Source organism: Molothrus ater, chromosome 4 (assembly GCF_012460135.2).
Source record: "Molothrus ater isolate BHLD 08-10-18 breed brown headed cowbird chromosome 4, BPBGC_Mater_1.1, whole genome shotgun sequence".
NCBI classification, from domain to species: Eukaryota; Metazoa; Chordata; class Aves; order Passeriformes; family Icteridae; genus Molothrus; species Molothrus ater.
The window spans coordinates 21,681,786-21,700,220 of NC_050481.2; the positions used below are offsets into that span (position 1 = coordinate 21,681,786).

The following is an 18,435-nucleotide window of genomic DNA, read 5'->3' on the forward strand; positions in this document are numbered from 1 at the left end:
GAGTTAGAAACTCTGTATTGCTCAGGATCTTTGTTTTATTTGTAATTCCAGGATTTTCTTTGCCTTTTGCTTTTTTACTGTCACATCCTATGTAGCCTGAGTACCCCTCTGCGCCGGGCTGGAATAATATTGTTTGCCAGCTTACAATCAAAGCGAGCGCAGAGGGAAACAGCTGAGCCGTATTAAGCAGAGGCAGCCTGGGCTGCATTTCTCTGCTGCTGAATAACACGCCACAGGTGCAGGATTAGCCCGGCCTACGGTGCTGTGTTTGCTTAGCAGAGCCACCCTCTGCCTCCTCACATGACTCTCATCCTGGGGGAATCTGGCAGCGATGTAGCGAGCGCGCCCAAACTCCGCGTAAGTAAAAGGCTTCAGCTTTTCAGCTCACAAAGCACTTGTGCTTCCCCCCACCTCATCTTTCCCTTTTTCTTCTTTTTTCTTTCTTTTATATTCTTTTAATTTTTTTTTTTAAGCCTGGCTTGAGCAGAACACTTAAGAGGCTGGGAATAAAAAGAAAGAGTAAAACAGTGAGGTTCGGTGGGTTCTTCAGAAAGGTCAGAGAGGGGCTGAAGAAAGAGCAGTGTTGCTGGTGTGCTGGCAAGATGTGGGGCAGCAGGGAGCCAGCTGCTCGTGGGGCACAGGGTCTTGTGTTTGCAGCTTTGGCTCCTGCAGGGACACATTCACACACACACACACACTCTGGAGATTTCCTATTCATTCACTTGGACTGGGGGTCAAGGTTTGTACAGTGCCAGGAGGCCAATGCAAGCCTTTAGTTGGTTTAGATGGAAGGAAGAAAGGTCATAGATTTACAGAGAAAATACTGCAGATAAAACAAAAGGTTTCCTGTTACTCTTTTTGGTGAGGATTGAGGAAAAAGAGATTTTTAGAACTAGTACTTGGAAATCAGCCTGATCTTGAACTTAAAAGGATGTTTCACTTTTTCTTCTTTATATTAACCTTTGGATTTGAAGTTAATTTAAAAATAAATGTTTTGGCAGTAATAGGCTTATTCTGGTGCCAGGTTTGCATTGTGGGCCTGAATTTCAGAGCTGGGACTGGTTTTAGCCTTAGTGATTGTCACCCTTCTGTCTAACTTTGGTGATATATAGTGCTTGTGTATGTCAGTAATGCTTTTTAAAATGTTGCATCTGTTCTATACATTTTAAATGCTAGTTAATTGGAAAAATAGTCAAATAATAAAAACACATGTACTTTTTCTCCTACTCATTCATATGTTCATATTTTTTCTCCTACTGTTCATATCTGGCTGGACACTGGAAAAAAAAAGTTTTACATTTGATGAGAATTGTGGAGAAATCTGTAGAGAATGAAAGAAAGGTGGTCATGCATCTGTTGAAAACTTCTGGTCGAGGAGAAGAGCACATGGCATGTGAGCTTGCCAAGGGTGTTTGCAGTGCACATTTCTTAGGTTTTGAGGTTGTGTATGAAGTGTAGCCGTGAAGGTGCATGTGTATGACATTGGGAAAATAGCAAAGCAAGCAAACTCAGTGGGACTGAGGGCTGGTTCCTCCTCTTGCAGAGGCCTGAGTGGGCGAGCATGGAAGCCTGTTGGTGGGCACTGGTTGATGGGCTGGTGGCAGTGTCACTGGCATGGGTGGAACACACCCCCTTCCTGCCCAGACATGATCTCTGGAGCATTCGGAGAGGGAAATGATTTTAGGCTGCTCAAACACTTCTGAAAAACCGTAGCGCTTATGTCTGCGGTCAAAATTCATCATTGTTGTTCCATGCGTGCAGTTAATTTTGGTTCGCAGTAGAGATGCTTTCCTCTGCCCTCCAAATGGATTTGTTTGTTTTCTGTCAAAGTGAGTAAGTCAATGACACTTTCTGTTGCATTCAGCTGTGTTTGCAGAAGATAAGGTTTGTGCCTCAGCCCTCGTTCATGAACACAAAGATCTTCTTCATCGCTTATGGTTTCCACACATGCAGTTCAAATGCCTGCACAGTGTGTGGGGTGAGGCCAACAGTAGCAGCAGTCAGTTCAATGCAGTCCCTGCCTTGGCAGCTTAACAGGGCACCAATTTATACTGTCACTTGTTCAGTTGCTTAAAACTCTGCTCGGCCTGGTGACCTGTCAGGGTAGCATTTGCCTCCAGGCAGAAAAATTCCTGGAGGTCCTTGAGCACTTCATTCAGCAACAGTTATTTGCTGAGGGTGTCATAATCACGTGGGATTTTGGGAAGCAGATGGTATTAATCCATGAAAAATTATCAAAATACTAGTTATTTTTTTCTGACACCAAGTAATCTGTCCTTCTGGAAGATAGGCAGGCACTTGAGGAAAAGTTCTAAGGGGAATTGGTAGGAAGCATCATCATCCCCATGATTTGGGAAGCATGATAAGTTAATCAATAAACCGAATTTAAAGGAAGTTATAAATGTATGGCTACAGAATTTGAAAAGAAAAAACAAAACAAAACCATTAAAAAAATAGCATGCTTATACCATAACAGCTGTATCACAGTTCTGGTTTTCTGAATATCTACATTATTTAATTTATTCTTAGAAGAATAAAAGGGAATTACACCAGTGTGGCAGAAATTAGAAAGGAGTTGGTAATTTATGTAGTAAATATATGAAGTAAATGCTCTTTAGGCTGAGCTGGGGTTATGTCACATTTACTCCTGAACAGATAAATCCAGTCAGTCAGAAGGGCACCAGCACCTCTGAATAGTGTTGGCATTGGTTTCTGCAAGCATGGCATGTGCACATGCTAATTATATTTTAATATCCAGGTGCAGTCTTTGATCTTGAGGTGAGAATGGCTAGCTGGTATTTTTATCTTCCAGGCAGTATTTTTGTCTCAACTGCATGGTGCTCTTGTGTTTCTTCTCTTCTGGAAAGGCAACAGGAGTGACAGTGATTTATTAAACATATCTAAGAGATCCATGAGGTCAAAGCTGTCTCTTGCTGTTTCATTTAAATTCCATTGTCTGAATCCCTCAATCTCAGTATCATCTAAAATGATAATAAGTAAAAATCTGCAGCTTGCCCAGTTCAATCTTTGCTCTTTCCTAAAGATCAGATAGCAAAGCACGGATTAGTTGCAGTGGTATCACATTGCATTGCTTCCCATCTGTGTATTCTTTCCCCTGTTGCTGCTGTTCAGGAGAGTTTTCAAGATCACTTGTAGTGGCATTTACATAATCTCTTGGTGATCACATTTGGTGTTTGCTGCTTGGAACTGCAGAAGAATATGTGGTGATTTGCAGCTTAGAAGCAGAAATGACTGCCTAAGGATGTTGACAATAACCTTCCTATATTTTTTAAATAATTTTTTTAAAATGTAAAGTGTGGCACAGACTCTGCTGTTTGTTGATATCCAAATTGTCTTTTTTTACATATTTGTGCCCTAATTTCTATCCCCTGTTTTGACCATGATTCAACTTTAGTGAATCTATTTCAACTACTCCTGATCACTTTTTTGTCATTCGTGTTGAGGGAGATGGCCTCCAGAATGAGGTGCTCCATCATTCTTTTTTTAAATATTCTTTTTCACAGAATATTCCCATTAGAAGGGATCCTCAAGGATCATCAAGTCCAGCTCTTGAGTGAATGGCTAATATGGGACCAAACCCACCACCTTGGTGTTATTAGCACTGTGCTCTATCCAAGTGAGCTGATCTCAGCCATTAAAGTCAGGCTGACTGGCCAGGAGGTCCCTGGTTCCTCTCTCCTGCCCTGTTTGAAAACTGGGATGACATTTGCTTTCTTCCAGTTCTCATGTATCTCTGTGGATTGCCACAACCTTTCAAAAGTCATTCTGGTGCGTGCCAGCTCTCTCACCACTCATGGAGGCATCCCGTTAGGGCCTGTGGACTTGTGGATATGAAATTTGTCTGGGTGTTCTTTAATCCAGTTTTCCTTGACAAAGGGAACATCTTCCTTAAAGTATTCCTTCTGGGTCAGAGATTCCTGGGAGATGGTCTTGGCACTGACAAGACAGATGCAAAGATGACCTTCAATATCTCTGTTTTCTCTGTGTCCAGAAGAATCAGTGATTCTCACATTGGACTTGGGAACTCACCTTAGTATTTATGAAGTATTTGCATTTGATTGTTCCAGATTGATAGCTCCAACACATTTACCCTTGCTGTGTAAAATACAGCTCCTGAAAAGGGATTAAAATAAAGAAATTGTGTTGGTATCTTAATGAGAATTGTGTGGACTACCTGCTCATTCATCTTTGCAAATATTAAAAACTAACTTATATTTTAAAAGCTTTTATTTTGTCATGGAGCATTTATACATTGAACCAAAAGATTGTAGAAGATAGAATTAGACAAGATGTTTGACACAGCTGGGAAATATTTCTTAATGGGGAATTACAGTGGATAGAGATAGATTTTACTGAGTTCAAGCTGACAGGATAAAACACTTTGCATGCTCTTTCCCTTGGAAATTTTAAAGTTGTCTTTCTGTTCTATTTTTTTTTAATGTTGTGTTGGTACATGCTATAAAAATGTGCCAACCAATTCCCATTTTCTTCCAAATGAAAAATATGTCAAAGATTAACTGTGGGCACCAGAAATGAGAGGAAAACAGACAGCAAATTACATGTGCATTTTCCATGGGCTGTGTTAGCAAAGAAGCCTTTGTGTTTGTAAGTTGTGAGTATGGAACGGGTATTAGTTTGGAGGGTCTTTTCTCAGTGGCTTTGTCACAGCTTGTTACATTACATGCTAAACTTTTAGCTAATAATTCTGAAAAATAAAGACATCACTTAAAGTGGTGCTGGATGCTTGTAGCTATATTGGAAGTCAGTGGCAATTCTATGAATATGGACAGGAACAGTTTTTAAGAAAACTGCCTTGACAGGTTGTTTAAAAGCATATTTTATTTTAAACCTTATTTGGATTATGAATAGAAACAAAACCACCCCAAATTTTGAAATATAGAGATGAGAAGGAGCAACTTGTAGGTTCTCTGCATTTTGTTGTATAGGAAATCCAGCATAGGTGGGAAGTGGTGCAAATCATACATAAACCCTACAATGTTACTTTTTTTGTAGTATGTCAGTTTATTACAGTGGATGTATATCAAGGTACAGGTATTTTCAAGCATGGATTGATACCAATCTCAGTTTGAGCTCACTAGTGCAATGTAGCGACACACTGAAAAGCAAAGTGTGCTGGTTTTGGGGTTTTTTCTGCTGTATTAATACCAGATTTTGTTTACTTAGTTTTGGATCAAAAATATGAAGGTCTCAGCATCTGATATTTCCTTGAGTTTTATGGTAGCCTTGAATATCCAGCAAAGGGAAACTGTCATGATCCAGTTTTCCTTCTCTGTTATGTACTTATCACCAATAAAAAGTGTTTTACTGTTACCTCTTGACTATTTTACACAGTAGATCAGGCTGAATTAAGAGGTGTAATTTATTTCAAGTCTTTTAACTGTGCTGTGTTTTTATTGTTGACTATTTGCCAAAAATATCCCATGGAAATTCTTTTATCTGGGAGCAGTACAGTGAGTTAGCAGTAACTTATTTCCCTTTCTCCAAAAACAATCATGTTGATGGTATAACCCTGGCTTGGTGGGAAGTCATCAGGCTGTGGTTTATGATATGGTATAGGAAACTCCAGCAGGATGTTGCAAGATAGTTTTTTTATTTTAATAAAAGTCTGTTTTGAGGAAAAGCACGCCATGTAGATCAGTGCAGAACATTGATGAAATCATCTTGTGGTTTAAAATTTCCATCTATTTTATCTAACTTAACTATTTTATCAAGTTGACTGATTTTCTTCTCAGGTTTGCATTGTTTTGGTTTGTTTTCAATTACATTTCAGATGCTTTGTATGAATATCCTTAATTTCCATTTTAAAGAAGCAGTTGAAGTATGTTGAAACAAGTTGTTCCATGATGTGCATGGAAACAACTTTGGTGTGTGCCTTCCCTGAAGTTGCAAGCCTTGCTCAGAGTCAGGGGGTGGCCAGATGTTGTTATTAGACTGGGAAAATGTGAATGGATGGTATTGAACCCTTTTTTTTTTTTTGTTGTCCTTAGCATCTCTCTGGGGAAGGAGCAAGTCTGACTTTTACGCCTTATGAACCCCTGCAAGGTCATGACAGATTTGCTTTTTTCACTGCATAGACAGCACATAAATCTCACAGCTGTGGCACAGAAATCAATCTGTTAAGATAACTATTGCTAATTCTTCATCCTTCAGGAACAGGATGGCTTAAAATTCAAACCACAGAATACAGAGAAATAGAATAAAGAGCTTTTCACCTCCTGCATTACCAGACTTGTTGAATCGGAGCAGTGCCCAAAAGTCATTACCATCCAATGGCTATGGGCCAGTGTGAAATGAGTCACTGGGCTTTATCCAGATTCTAGTGGAGAAATTTCTGTCCAAATCACATAACTATGGCTACAATTGGCAGGGGCTGAAGTACTTATTGGCAGCCATGGTAGAGAGTTTGAGGACTGAATGTACACTGAGAGACTGGCCCTTCAGATCAGAATTTTTTTGCTGCATCTACATGAGCCAATGTTAAGCTTAAATAGGTGATTTTCCTTTTGTGTGTGAGGTACCACTGCCTGCAGACCTGTCAAACCAACAAATAACAACATTGTTTAAAACCAAGTTAGAATTCATCCTTATAGTTTCTTCATTGTCATTGTGGAATGGGGATCTATGACGCTTCTCACACCTGTAAAAAATTACAGCAGAACTCCCTGAAATGCCATGAAAGGGTTTGCCGCATGACAAAGTATTTTGCTGGAAATCTTAGTGCTGATAGATGGAAGATTATATCCAAGAAGGTTTATTTGTTGACTCTGGAGGTTAGTAGAGGTTTAAATTAGACATTAACGTTATCCTGGATGACCATGAGAATGACTTTAATTTTACAGCACTTTATTTTCATTGTTCTCCTTCTCCTTGTAGATGTTCCTTTCTGGAAAGGAAGGAGAAACACACTAACAAATGGAAAGAACAAAGCAGTAGCATGCTGCACACAGTCCCCATTCTCAGGTAGAGATTTGTAACCGAGGCCATCACATCACAGTTTTCAGTCATCCCAGTCCTAGAGAGGAAAATATTTCTCAGGAGTAGCACTCCAAAGAGACATCAAAGCCCTGGCAGCTGACTTCCAATCCTTGTGGTGGATGGTGCTTTGTACATGCTGAAGTTTAGTGGAAAAAGAGTTAAGCTGAGAAACTCAGCTGAACTTGATGAATCTCTACCAGTCTGATGATCAGCTTCAGGTGCTCAACTGCTTTGATGAATTTCCTGATGCAGTCAGTAAGTTTCTCAGCAGACTAAAATAACCTAATTTTTGATGCCACTGTTTTTCTACAGTTCTCCCAAGGGATGGGAAGCTGACTGTGAGCAGACTGCAACAGAATAGGCTACAGCAAAGAGGCAGCCAAGCTTAAATAGCCTGAAATCTCTTGCTTTCAGGGCTCTAGGAGAGATTTCAAAACCCAAAGGGCTTCTAAACCCTAGACAGAGCCAGGTCTGCGTGACCAACATGTGCTTGTTACAGAACAGCAGCAAATGCAGGATGAACAAGCTGTTCACCATCCCAAACTGTGGTTTTCACACCTGAAATCAGGAGGAACTTGTTGCCAAGCTGAAAAATTCTCCCCACTTCTCTTGTGAGTTCCTTCCTGCATGTTTCCTTTTGGGGAAGGGACTGCTGGAAAACCTTTCTGAGCTCAAGTCAAGCAGACATAGAAGTCAAGAGACCTTGTTGAAACTCAGCTCTGAGTGGGAGGAGAAGAGTTCTTACATGCTCCATGGTTATCTGCTGGGTGAGACACATGAATTTCAGAGGCAGAAGATCTGCCCATCATTTTAGCTAGCAGCCAGGAAATGAAGGTGTGAAAAGAGCAAGAGAATAGAGTGAGGAGAGTTTTACATTTTAGAAGACAGAAAAGAGCATGATTGAAAGTATCTTATTGCTCCCTATTTTAGTTTTATTCAATCTAATATATTTGACATGAACTGCTATGATTTTGCATTAGTTTTGACTCTGGGCATTAGATGGAAACAAAATATTAGGCTGCACTGCTAATTTCAACTCTTGGAAGGTGTAAATTTAAATATCAGCCTATCTGTCCTAAATTCTCCCAAAACCAAACTTCATCTCTAAATAGCCACCTGCCATGCTTTGCTGGTACTTCAGATTTTTGATTCCAATTCAGCAGCTTCTGCCTGTCTTATTATATCAGGGAGTGCAGCCAGGTCTAGGGGTGGAAGCTGTTGTTTATGGCAAATTTTGCAGAAGCTGTTCATGCTCACATCACTGGTGAGTGATGGCCACAGATTGTGCTGAGGTATGACTTCTTTTATGGTTGTTGGAAAGTGAATGATCTGTGGTTGTACATATTATGAGGATGGCATTTAGCTGCCTAAATTTAACATATTCAGGCACCATCAAATGTGTAATTAAACCTTTCCCCCTTTTTTGTGCTAGGTGTAAGAAGCTTTTGTCTTTACACTCCTTGTTGGAGAAAGATCCCTGCTAAAACTTCAGGAAGCTTGTAGAAAGGGCTGTGGAAATGATGCTCAGAGTAAACTATTACACTGGTGAGCTAGAAGTTCACTTGGTTGCCTCATGAGCTTGAAGTCTGAAAATCCTTGACAGGAATATTAATAGTTGAACATTCCCCATCCAATGGTAACAAAGTAATACTGACAAAAATGGCTGTTTGAAAGAGAATTTAGGTAATCCCTAATCCTGTGACCCAGGGAGCAAATATCTGTTGATATTAATTCATTATGCACAGGCTGCCTAATCATCTTAGGAGAAACAAACAGTGCATTGTTTTGCCCTTAATTTAAGCATCTACTTCACCTTAAGGTACAGCTGTGAGTACACAACAACACATACACACAGTGCATCTTGAGTGAACTCGTGCATTTAGCTCTGATTTTGCCAAATGTTAGTGAAAACAGTATGGGACTGACAGCCAGTTGTGTCATGAATCTAGGTTATGTCTTAATGCTGGGCACAAGGGTTATGAGCCCATGGTTTGTATATTTTTTGTAACTGGTTGTCTGGTTTGACTTTAGAAAGAGGTGAGCTAATGAAGAAGCCAGTTGGTTTCAGTGGCATACAGAGGTACTGAGCAAAGGCCAAGCTGTATGAGTTTTGTGTTTCATAGGAGCATTAGTCTGGAGCATGGTGAATGATTCTTTTTCATGTGTACCACCCTAATATTATTGATATACCTCTTGTGCAAGGAATGTGCAAGGAGTGGAAGGGCTATGGTGTTAAAAAGGCTAGCACTTCTCTAAATGCAGTGTTCTTATGTGCAAAGCCCCACTTCTCCCAGAGCTAACAGGTTGCAGCTTTTTCCTGACTTTACTGGGGATAAGCTGCGTTGCCTCAAGTTACACTGCAGAAAACAAAAGCCTGTCTGCCAGTTGTTGCTCCCAGTGCCTGTCCTGTGCTACCAGAGCTGGCACAGGAGAGGAGGGATATGCAGCTGGAGGCATGGTGTGCCCTGGCTGGTCTCATGATCCCAGGAGGCCAGACTGGTGTTTTTTCAGTCCTCCTAAGGTCAAGGACTGGTAGAACAGCCCCATGCTTCCTCCAGCCTTACCCTGCTTCAGAGTCCTTCAGCCTCACTGTCATCACCTCAGTTGTTGATTGCAATCCAAGCCCTGAAATGTAGCTGCTTGTCCCCATCCCCTCTGCCTGTTTGCCCACCCTATCTCTCTGTAGGGACGTAAAAAAAAGATATATTTTTTTTTATCAGCTCCACAATAAATCATTCCTAATGATGGAGATTTGGAAAAATTTTAGAGTAAAGAGCAATCAAAATAATTGCAATACCAGTTGTTTATAAAGACTTAACATTAAATCAAGCACTTCAAGCTAGCTCTTCAGCTACTCTGTTGGAGACTGCTGTTTGTAAGTGACCTTTTGGTAAGATTTCTTACAGGCAACCAAAAGGAGACTGAGGAACTGCCAGTTGAAGCTTTTCATGCTAATCTCATTTTTGTCTTTGAGGCTTAAAATTTTCACAAGGACTGAAAGTTGATATTTATGAGTAGAGCTGGGCGAAGGAGGGTGTTTAAACATCTCCTAGCCTATCACCAGCATCTCCAGCTGTACTCCACCACCTCCATGGAGATTCAGTACTCTGATATTTTTAGAAATAATCACCTCCATATATTTCAGCATTGTTAATCCAAAACCACATTCTTCTCTTTTACTTTGTTTATAGACTTTTCTTTTACAGAAGTGAGCTCTTTCCCTTGTTTTCCAAGCAGGGCTTTTGCAATTCAGTGACAGAACGTGCCGTTGAATTTGAAAGAACATCGCTTTCTGTCAAGACTTTGTTAAATTGTATGCTCATGTTCTGTTCTGCCTGGAGTACCATAAATCCCACTGATTTTTATGGGGTTCAGTGAATATACATCTGTGCTGAACTCTGTAGAGATAAAGAAAACTCAAAGGTGTAAGCAAGGATTTGACCTGTGTAATGCAACAGAAGAAAAGCTGTACTGTGCAATATATAATAATAAAAGCACAATATATCTCTTGGCAGTGGCAGAGCTCTAACATCAGTACCTTTGATCTAATACCCCCGAGCTCCAATAAGCCTCAACCATGGTCAAACTACAGAGAAACACTCTGTAGTGAACCCTCATCTCAAATAACTTTCTTAAGTTTTCATAGGTAGAAGTAGTTTAAAGCCTTCATTTCAGGTCTTGCAATACAGCCTAGAACTGTTTCTTTTTCTTCCTCTCTTACAGCCAGTTTTCTAGACAACATGGCCTTGCGCAGTTCTGGCAAGCTGAGCATGGAGACCAGAAAAGATGGTGAGAGCACGGCCCCTGCTCCTCCCCAGAAGAAGCTGTCCTGCCAGTGCCACCACCACTGCCCTGAGGACTCGGTCAACAATACCTGCAGGTTTGTGGCATAGATATCTGCTGATGATACATGGCAAAACAAACTCGTGGCAGCTCAGTAATCCCAAGTTGGGTGTCGCAGTTTTTTGTTTAAGCAGCCATATGTAAATGAGTTGGTTTTCACTGTCTGTCTAAAAATCAGAAGTAATTTTTACCTAGACATCAGCTGCATGGTTGTTGGTTTTTGTTTTGTTTTGCTTTGTTTTGTTAGGGCATACACATATTTATCATTTTAGACAATACTTGTTTTAATGAATTGCATATGGAATATTCTGAAGACTGAACTTTGTTTTTAAAGGAGCGTGCAGTTAATGAGAGGAGACCTAATGGAGATATATTGAAATGTCAATAAATGCTTATAAATTTATAATCACTCTCAATAGAATACTATTTATAAGAACCCTGGTCTTTGTTTGTGTCTACAGCAGCTGTATCTGTAAGTCCTTAAGGCTTTGGGTTTGGTTTCTTTTGGTTTTTTTTTTTTGTTTCTATGCTAAAAGGAGAACCATCTTTAGGTGACGTGTTGAGTATTTTTGTCTATGAGCTGTAGCCTTCCGTTTAATTTTGGGCTTAGAGCAGTACAGATTTCTCATCTGGGTTGGATTATGCTTCCTCAGGACCTTTTTGGCTCCCTGGGGGAAAGGCAAGTCCAGATATGCACAATGTCCTTGAAGGCTCAGCACTGGTCTGTGTTGCCCTGGCACTGGCTAAAGCAAGCAGAGGTGACTGAGGGTACCTGTGGGGGGACCAAGCTGCTGTTCCCCTACTCAAAAGCAGCTCTTGCTGGACACATAAAATTGCTGTTGAGTGAGGGTTGAATGAACCTCTGTCTTGGCTTGAGGTGCAGGTACAGTTTGCTTTAGCTGCAGCAAAGCTGGGCTGAGCTCTTCATGTTCCATCTGAGGGATTTAAACTTCTCTGCTTGGCTAGAAGCAGGTGTGATACTGGAGATACCAACTCAGCCTGGTGGAGCTGTGGGAGTCTGAGAGGCATAGAAGCAGGGCACAGATGAGAGCCCAGCTGGAGATGCAGTGCTCTTTGAGGTGAAATTGTCTATGTTTTGTCAGCTCTTCAAGGCCGTGTATTTAAAAGATAAATGGGGAAAGCCTAAGCTTCCTGAAGGTACCGATTGCTTTGTTGGATTTTAGAGTGTGGGTTTGCAGCTTGACTTTATTCTTCTCAGCCTGCAGCTTCCTACTAAAACATATCAAAGTTTTGGTGACAGCTGTAAATACCATTCCTCATTTCTAACCTCTTCCTACAAGCCCATGTTCCAGCCAGGAGTTAGACCTAACTGCTCTTACATGACAGTCAGTTTAAAAAGCTGTAAAACCCCACTCTGATACCAATTTGCTGATCCCCTGCAGCGTCGATCAGCTGTTTCCTGTTCCTGCCCAGCAAGAGCCACAGCTTTCCTATGTGCTGTCTCACACATGCAGCAACAGGGAATTTGCAGATGACTTTTAAATCCTTGAATTAGGAAGCACAAAGGGATCAATGTTAAGGAACTGACTGAACAAGGTTTATCCCCCAGCTGGGTAAGCCTGCTTTTGCACGTTGCTTTGTAGGCATCATTGGCATTAAGTATTTTTTATGGAACTATGAGTGAATGTCCTGTTAGAATGGATTTGTGCATTTTCCCTCACTGCAGTACTTGAAAGAAACTCTCTTCAGTCTCCTTTATGGTGTCAAATGTCAAACTTTTTTTTAGGTGTTAATGCCCAAGGATAGGCAGTTAAGTGGTAATAAAACACAAAATTGTAATCCCTTTTGTCTTCATAATCCTTGAAGACTTCAGACATGAATGTTCTGCTTTATTGCCAGAATGATTTTTTCCAATTTGGACATCAAAATAATAATTGAAGCTGGAATTTATCCATCAAATATTTATCACTTTTCTGTCCAGTCAGGAGTTTCCTGGGACAGTCAGGAGACTTGCTTTAGATCAATTCCTCTCTCGTGCCCTGTGCTGTCATCTAAGCAGTACCCACCTTGCCACTTGCCCAGTGAGCAACAGCATAAATGAAAAATTGCTGAGGAGTTTGGAGTAATATAAAACACATTAAATTAATTCAAATGCACTGCCTTCATGACTCGTCAGCAGCAATCATGTTCATGATAGTGATCATTGCTAGGGCTCCCACTGCCTTGGTGTGAGAGCTGCAGTGAGGTGTGAAGGACTCAACACCCCTTGTTTTCCCTGCATTTATTTAACTGTTAATGTAGTAATTCCTTTTTTAAATTCTCTACTACATAGCTGTAATTGTGGATTGTAGAGAAAAGAAGATCCTGAGCCTTCTCTTGGGAAAGAGGGGTTATTAGGTGTCTGGTTAGCTGGTTATTAGGTATATGCTTTGTTGGCCAGATAGAGACAAAATTTCAAAAGATTTGAGCACAACCAACCAGGTTAGCAGGGATTATAAATTTCCCCTGAGTTTTGGAATCATCCTACTAGTCAGGCAGTAACTTTTGTATTTTATCCTGTGTGAATGACTGTTGACACAATTTTAAAGCACTCGGGGAATCACTGAGCATCACTATAAAGGAAGTTTCCCCATTTGGAAGTTCAAGAAGTATCAATTGCAGTGTTTGTCTAAAGAATAAATTTAATGCTTCAGATTAAAAGTTATTGCAATAATTATCTGCTTGCCACAGATATAGCCACTAAAAGCATTTTATATTTTTTAAGAAAAATTTGAAAATCAAACCTCTTGTCAGCTCTATCAATCCGTTAAGATTTGGGCTGTGCTTGGACCTTCAGAGTTTGGACCTGCCAGCCCAACAGGAATGAGCCAGTGTGTTCTGGGGCACCCAAGGGCCTGGCAAAGTTCTGACTTCCTGGAAATTCACTGAGTACATCCACAGCCAGGGTTTGGGCTCTGGAGAGCATCAGCCACTGTCCTTACCAGGGTTCTTACTAAAGCAGTGAAGCATTTTATGAGCCCAGTAGCAAGAACCTCTGAAAGTTCAATGCAAAAGCATTTCCAGCTGTGTTTAAATTAAAACTCTCAGAATAGAATGGCTATTCTTATTGCAATCACCATTAAAATTTTCTCCTAAAAAACAGTCTCTCATCTCACATGAAGATTTCTATCTGCTACCACAGGTAGCTTTTAAGTGTATATGCAGCCCATAGTACCAGGGGTCTGAATGTTTATATAAAAATGAGGACATCTGGTGGCCATTTAAAATCTTCTCCATAATTGTATTTGTAGAAATTTAAAAGCCAATATTCTTTAACCACATCTATATCAAATCCTCCCAATAGCCTGCTGTGTTCCTATACAGAATTTCCTTTTCTTTATAGTTCTGCAGTTTAAGTCCAACAGTACTTTAGAGAGCTAAGGATAACACTGCAGCTTAAAAGGCAGAATGCTTTTCTCTCTAAGCAGAAAAGCCATAGCTCTAGTTAGAATTTGCATTAAAAAAATGGGGCAGTCCCTGAGCACAGTGAAGTTTTGAAAGACCCATTGCAGGATGAGCTCATTGAGGGAGGGTTAATGCCAAAGTGTAACAAAAGGGGACCAAGGCAGGAGCTGAGGCTGATATCCTCACTCACCAGGACCCCATTTCCCCATGGATATGTGAGCACAATGGGCAGAAATAGCTCCTTCAATAGCCCAGCCCTTCCCATGGTGGAGACAGGCACTCCTGTACCTCTGCTCAGGGGTTCTGGGTAGGGGGAAAGAGCAGTCATGAGTGGGGCCAGTGTGGGTAGTTGAAAAATATTAGTGCACTCAAGGCCCTGACAGGTGAAGCCTTTGGAGAAGGCTCACAATCCTCTGCTTGCAAAGGGTGTGTTAAACTGCTGCATGCTAAAACTTTATTCTTCTTTCTGAACATCTGTGCAATTCATAAAAGGCTTTCAGTAAAGAAGGTCAAAGCTGCTTTGAATATAACCAGGACCTTGTTTTGCTGTTCCATTTCAAGTTTTCTGTGTTCAGAGTGAATGCACGGACAGTTGTGTCTGATCATAATTAATTGCATATTTTAAAGCATGATGTTACGATTAATTGGCTTTGACTGTAATGGGATTGCAGTAAAGGCAGAGGCTAATTAGGTGCTTTGTCACACTCTGTTTTCATGCACAAATAAATGCTGACAGTTTTAAAGATGGGGCTGATAAAGTTTAACTTCCTATGTGTTGCCTACTAGGTTGTATTTCTGCCTGACTGTGTCTTTGGTTATCTAAAGCAATAAAATAATTAAGTTGGTTTTTCAGTGTTACCAAAGGTGATAACTCACTTGAGTGATGTTATTTTCATTGTCCTGTTCTCCAGATGATATGCTTGAATTTTCTTTGTAATTTGGTATGTGGAAAAAAAAAAAAGACTGACAGTGGCGAAAGCACCGAGTTCAGACAACCTTTGTTTCCATCAACTTTAATTTGTTTGGAAAAGTTGAACGTTTTCTGATAAAGGAGCTGTGGTGAGATCTTAATATTAGTCTTTCAATTTTTTAATGTTTATTTTTATTTTGAAATTTCCTACTTTATACAGGAAATTTTTGAATCACTTTAAAAAGAGTGCAGAGACTTGTCATGTTGGTTTGGATGAAAGTGAAAAAATGCTCTTGCTCTTTCTGGTATCAAATGAGGAATATATAGAGGATGAGTGGAAAAAAGTAATAATTGTATGGAATCATTTGAAATCAAATTAAAGATAAGGGATCTTTTCATTAAATTATGAAAGTTACCTGTCTCTTTGTGACAGGCATTGAATGAGGGAAAGATGTTGCTTTTCAAAGTTATGTATTGCCATCCCTGGCTGTGTCACACACTCATAGAACAGGGTGGGAAATCTCCAGCAGGCAGGTTTTGGAAGCTGAGGAATCACATCTTCTGTGGGAAATGGCTGCTGGCCAGTGGGGACATCTGTGTGAGCAGATGCAAAGCTGTTGGCCTTGGTTCCTCTCTTGTGACATTTAGGAAAGGTCTGAGTTAAGATCCCTGCTTTCTTTGTGGTAATCTGTAATTGTAGCAGCAACTTCTATATCAGTGTCTGTCCATGTTTCACTATTAACTCCCTTTATTCTCCTGGCATTTGACTTGGCTGTAAGGATTCACTCTTGGCAAATATGTGACACAGCAAATCTGTGATTATTAGTGATCACCTCCAAAGTGAATTGAATCACTCCCCTGCACCATACTCTAATAATGGTGCTTCAGTGGAGGAGGTTAGTGGATGTGTACCCAGATGTATCCAGTTGTATCCACACACACTGAATTCCTTCTTTACGCAGCATTTGCCGATTCAAATTACACAAAATTAGAATTCACATTGCAGATTTTAAGAAAATAGCAGTTCTACACTATGGGATTTTTTTTTTCTAGGAAGTGGAGAATACGTTTTTCATACTGCTTTGCAAGTGTCAGTGATGTACAGATGCTTCTTTCTCTGTAGTCACCAAAATAAGTATAAAATTTGAGACTATGCACACATCTCTGACTTGTTTCTTACTGGCTATATTAGTTTCATTTCTACCCTAGTCAGGTGTGAGGTGGGGGAATCAATAAAACAGCAGAGGTGTGCCCTGCCCTTTTTCTTGCAGTGTGTGGTCCATTTGACATCCTGTGACCCAGGAGAACAGGTTGGGGTGAGGGGGGAAGCAGGTCGGAGATCCTTTTTTCTTTTCAGAAGGGTCCCTTCTCCCTCTCACCCAAGCACCTCAGAAATTCTCAAAAAGATAATGAGTTCTTACATTGCATGAAAACTTTTTGTTGTTTGTTGGTTTTTTTTTGTTTTTTTTTTTTCTTACAGGTAGAAACAAGCAGTAGCAATGTTATTATTTTTTTCTCTCACTTCTCCTTCATTACCCTAACACCTGTAAAGAGCATGGTTTAGACTTATTGTTGGAGCTTTAAAACTTTTTTGTTTTGCTCTACTCAATCTAAGTTTTTCTTTTTAAATTTGGAGTAAAATTTTTAGAGGGACTAAAGTGCATGAGGAGCTTGACTTCAATTTTCATAAGTGAGCGAAGAATCAGAGTCCCTTAGGACAAGTCAGAAAAATAGAATTAAAATGGCTGACTTTCTGTTTCTTTTTCTCCCTTTTGCAAACAATTTGACTTTTCCTTCCCCTCCTTTTCTTTGATGAACCAAGAGTTTTGAGTTTTTTGCTGTTAGCTGTAGAATCCATTTTTGTGTTTCACTTGATAGCAATTTATTGTTTTGTTGCTCTGTCCCCTGGGTTAAACTTACTCATTATTTTGAATCAAAGGCTCCATGCAAACAAATAAAATCTAATCTAATACAATATTCCTCTCTAATGGATTCCTTACAGTCTCTCTTGGCAATCCTATTGTTCCTATCTTTTCAGCTCAAGCAATGACATTGAGGTGTCTGTTGCCCAGAAGGGTTGCTGTCTCCTTTGCCTCACTCCTATGTACAATGTAAAGAAGGGTAGAAGTCATTGCTGGCTTCCCTGAGAAAGTAATTTGTAATGTGCAATTGGTTACTTTTCAGATCCAGAAGTCATGATATATTATTATTTGAAGTAATAAGCTTACCATGGCTAGACCCTGCCCCACTAATATAAAAATATGCCACAGAAAATGTTTGACGTGATCCTCTGCAGCATCTCTTGGCTGTGTAGCTAATACTTACAAATTGTGTTTGTCTCTTAAATGTGTAACTGTGGCTCTTGTTTCCTACATCTTCATTGCCTTTGCTGCTGGTGCTCTTTAGACTCTTGTTTCATTCAAGTAAGGAGCAAATCATCTGAAATTTTGCTGTATTTAAGTTTTCTAATCTTTTTTTCTTTTTATTTCCTTGTTTTAACTGAGTTTGTTTCTTCTCTTCTGAAAAATACTCATTGCACATAATAGCCAGTGCTATTTTCCTGAGCAAATAACAGAATCTTTTATTTTTCTGTGACTTAAATGTCTTATATTAAAGAGTTTTTTCTTTGTTTCTGGATCTTCTTCCTGCAAGTCCATCAGTTTTTGTTTCTTACACGTTACGTATCCCCATCAGAGTGCTGAGAACTTAAGGTACAGCAGTCTCAATAAAATGCAGCCACCCTTTCCGTGCCCTCCACTCCCTCTTTCCGTAGCATTCAGGCATTTGACCTTCATCAAGGAAGGACATTTATCACCAGCCCCATCGAGCCATCTGCTAGTGTACTTGCCCTCCCGGTGCACGTTCCTGTAAATGGAAGCATTATGGATCACTTAGGCTTATAACCCAAGTAAACATCTGTGAAGGGTGTTGATGATAACTCAAGAACTCATACACAGGAGTGTTGCAGTTTATAATATGGTTAAAACAGGAATCACAAATCACTCTTGGTAATATTTTATGTTTATCATCTCAGAAGTGTTTGCTTCTTCAGGTCTGTACCGTGATGCAAGTGTCGGTGCCTTGTTCCTGCACTCAGGGCAGAGGCTGTGCAGCACTGAAGCTTGCACTGTAAAGGTTTCCAAAGTCTAACACACTAATGACCACAGGCAGAGAGCTGGGGTGCTTGTTAGTGGGGTTTAGGCTGTGAAATAATCTAAAGGTAAGTTCACAGCTCTGAGGCAGAGCCTCCTTTGTGTGTG

At 40.2% G+C, this 18,435-nt stretch overlaps 1 protein-coding gene across 1 annotated transcript in view; it reads left to right on the top strand.

Annotated features, from left to right (window-relative positions):
• Window positions 1-332: 332 nt before the first annotated feature.
• The window catches only part of BMPR1B (bone morphogenetic protein receptor type 1B), a 38,909-nt gene continuing 20,806 nt past the window's right edge, over window positions 333-18,435 (top strand). The window contains exons 1-2 of the mRNA XM_036381740.2: window positions 333-357; window positions 10,741-10,897. Of these exons, the coding sequence (XP_036237633.1) occupies window positions 10,758-10,897 (140 nt within the window). The 5' untranslated portion in view covers window positions 333-357; window positions 10,741-10,757. The remainder of the gene's footprint in view (window positions 358-10,740; window positions 10,898-18,435) is intronic.